Source organism: Brassica oleracea, chromosome C8 (genome assembly GCF_000695525.1).
Source record: "Brassica oleracea var. oleracea cultivar TO1000 chromosome C8, BOL, whole genome shotgun sequence".
Taxonomy (NCBI): domain Eukaryota; kingdom Viridiplantae; phylum Streptophyta; class Magnoliopsida; order Brassicales; family Brassicaceae; genus Brassica; species Brassica oleracea.
In genome coordinates this window covers 1-1,104 of record NC_027755.1, presented here as the reverse complement: position 1 = coordinate 1,104, position 1,104 = coordinate 1, and the positions used below count along the sequence as shown (strand labels likewise).

General features: G+C 42.0%; 1 protein-coding gene across 1 annotated transcript in view; it reads left to right on the top strand.

Annotated features, from left to right (window-relative positions):
- The window catches only part of LOC106310410 (E3 ubiquitin-protein ligase MARCH2-like), a 15,899-nt gene extending 14,869 nt beyond the window's left edge, over positions 1 to 1,030 (top strand). The window contains exon 4 of the mRNA XM_013747644.1: positions 659 to 1,030. Coding sequence (XP_013603098.1) covers positions 659 to 785 — 127 coding nt within the window. The 3' untranslated portion in view covers positions 786 to 1,030. The remainder of the gene's footprint in view (positions 1 to 658) is intronic.
- Positions 1,031 to 1,104: the final 74 nt, after the last annotated feature.

The window sequence follows — 1,104 nt, the reverse complement described above, 5'->3', positions numbered from 1 at the left end:
AGTGCCTATTAATGACTTAGAAGGTCTCCTGGCTGCCATTCTTGAGGTTGGTTTGATGTGAAACCCGGATCTTCCAAATAAGGCAAGTGTAGAGCTGGTTTAGCCGGTTTTGGAAAATTGATCATATCTCCCAATTTCCTTGGCCATTTCTCGAGATCTTGGGCTTTCTGGAAAGGTAATAAACTCCTCTTGACTCCTATGATCGGTTTTGGTTCAGGCCTCTTCTTCTTTGGGCTTCAATCCTCTTCTAAAGTCGCATACTCGCAGATGGACGGGCTGAGAAACCTCTGACTTCTAAAATTCATAACTTCTTTCTCTATGAGTATTTTGGCCCAATTCCAATTGTACTGGACTCCTTATTGAGTGTAGAATCCATAAAAATTATCCTCGTCATTTAAAACCTCCTGGTTTGGAAGATATGGCATTTTTAGTGCACGTATGTCCTGGTTGGCGCCTTGGCTGGTTAAGTAGGGCTTTGGGTTGACCTCTGGTTCAGTTGCTGATCTGAAGACCGCATCATACCCTCCCCCTCGAAAAAGTTTCGACCTCGAAACTTGATAACCTGCACCAAGATAGAGCAAGTCAGCTTTCGTATTCTTTTGAGATTCTAAGGTCTTACCTTGATATTGTTTCGGTTTGGGGATGGATTGTGCATCAGGTGGCTCTTCTTTCAGCAAATAGGATATGATCACGCCTCTGCTATGGACTTTGGCACTGCCTCTCTTCTTCAGTGGATGGTCCTTCATACTCCTACTAGGCTCGGTTCTGACCATCTTTGGGGTTGATCCTCCTAGCAACAAAAGATTATCCGGTGGGATTTCTTTGAAGCTTTCTTCTTTGCAACCTGAAATTTTTTTAACATTCTGGACAAAGACCAAGTGAATTATATCTGATACTGGAGTTTCATAAAAAGAATTTGTTATGGTCGAATTTACCTTGGATGCTTTAGCATGATGAAGAATGATATTCTTCCTTGGACAAGTTTGGTTTGGTGGCTGCCTTTCTTGCAACTTTCGATCTTGGTTGGTATGATCACATTCTTTTGATAGCTCAGTTTGGTTTTTATGTTCCTCTTGACTTATCCCTGGATCAAAACATCTTGGC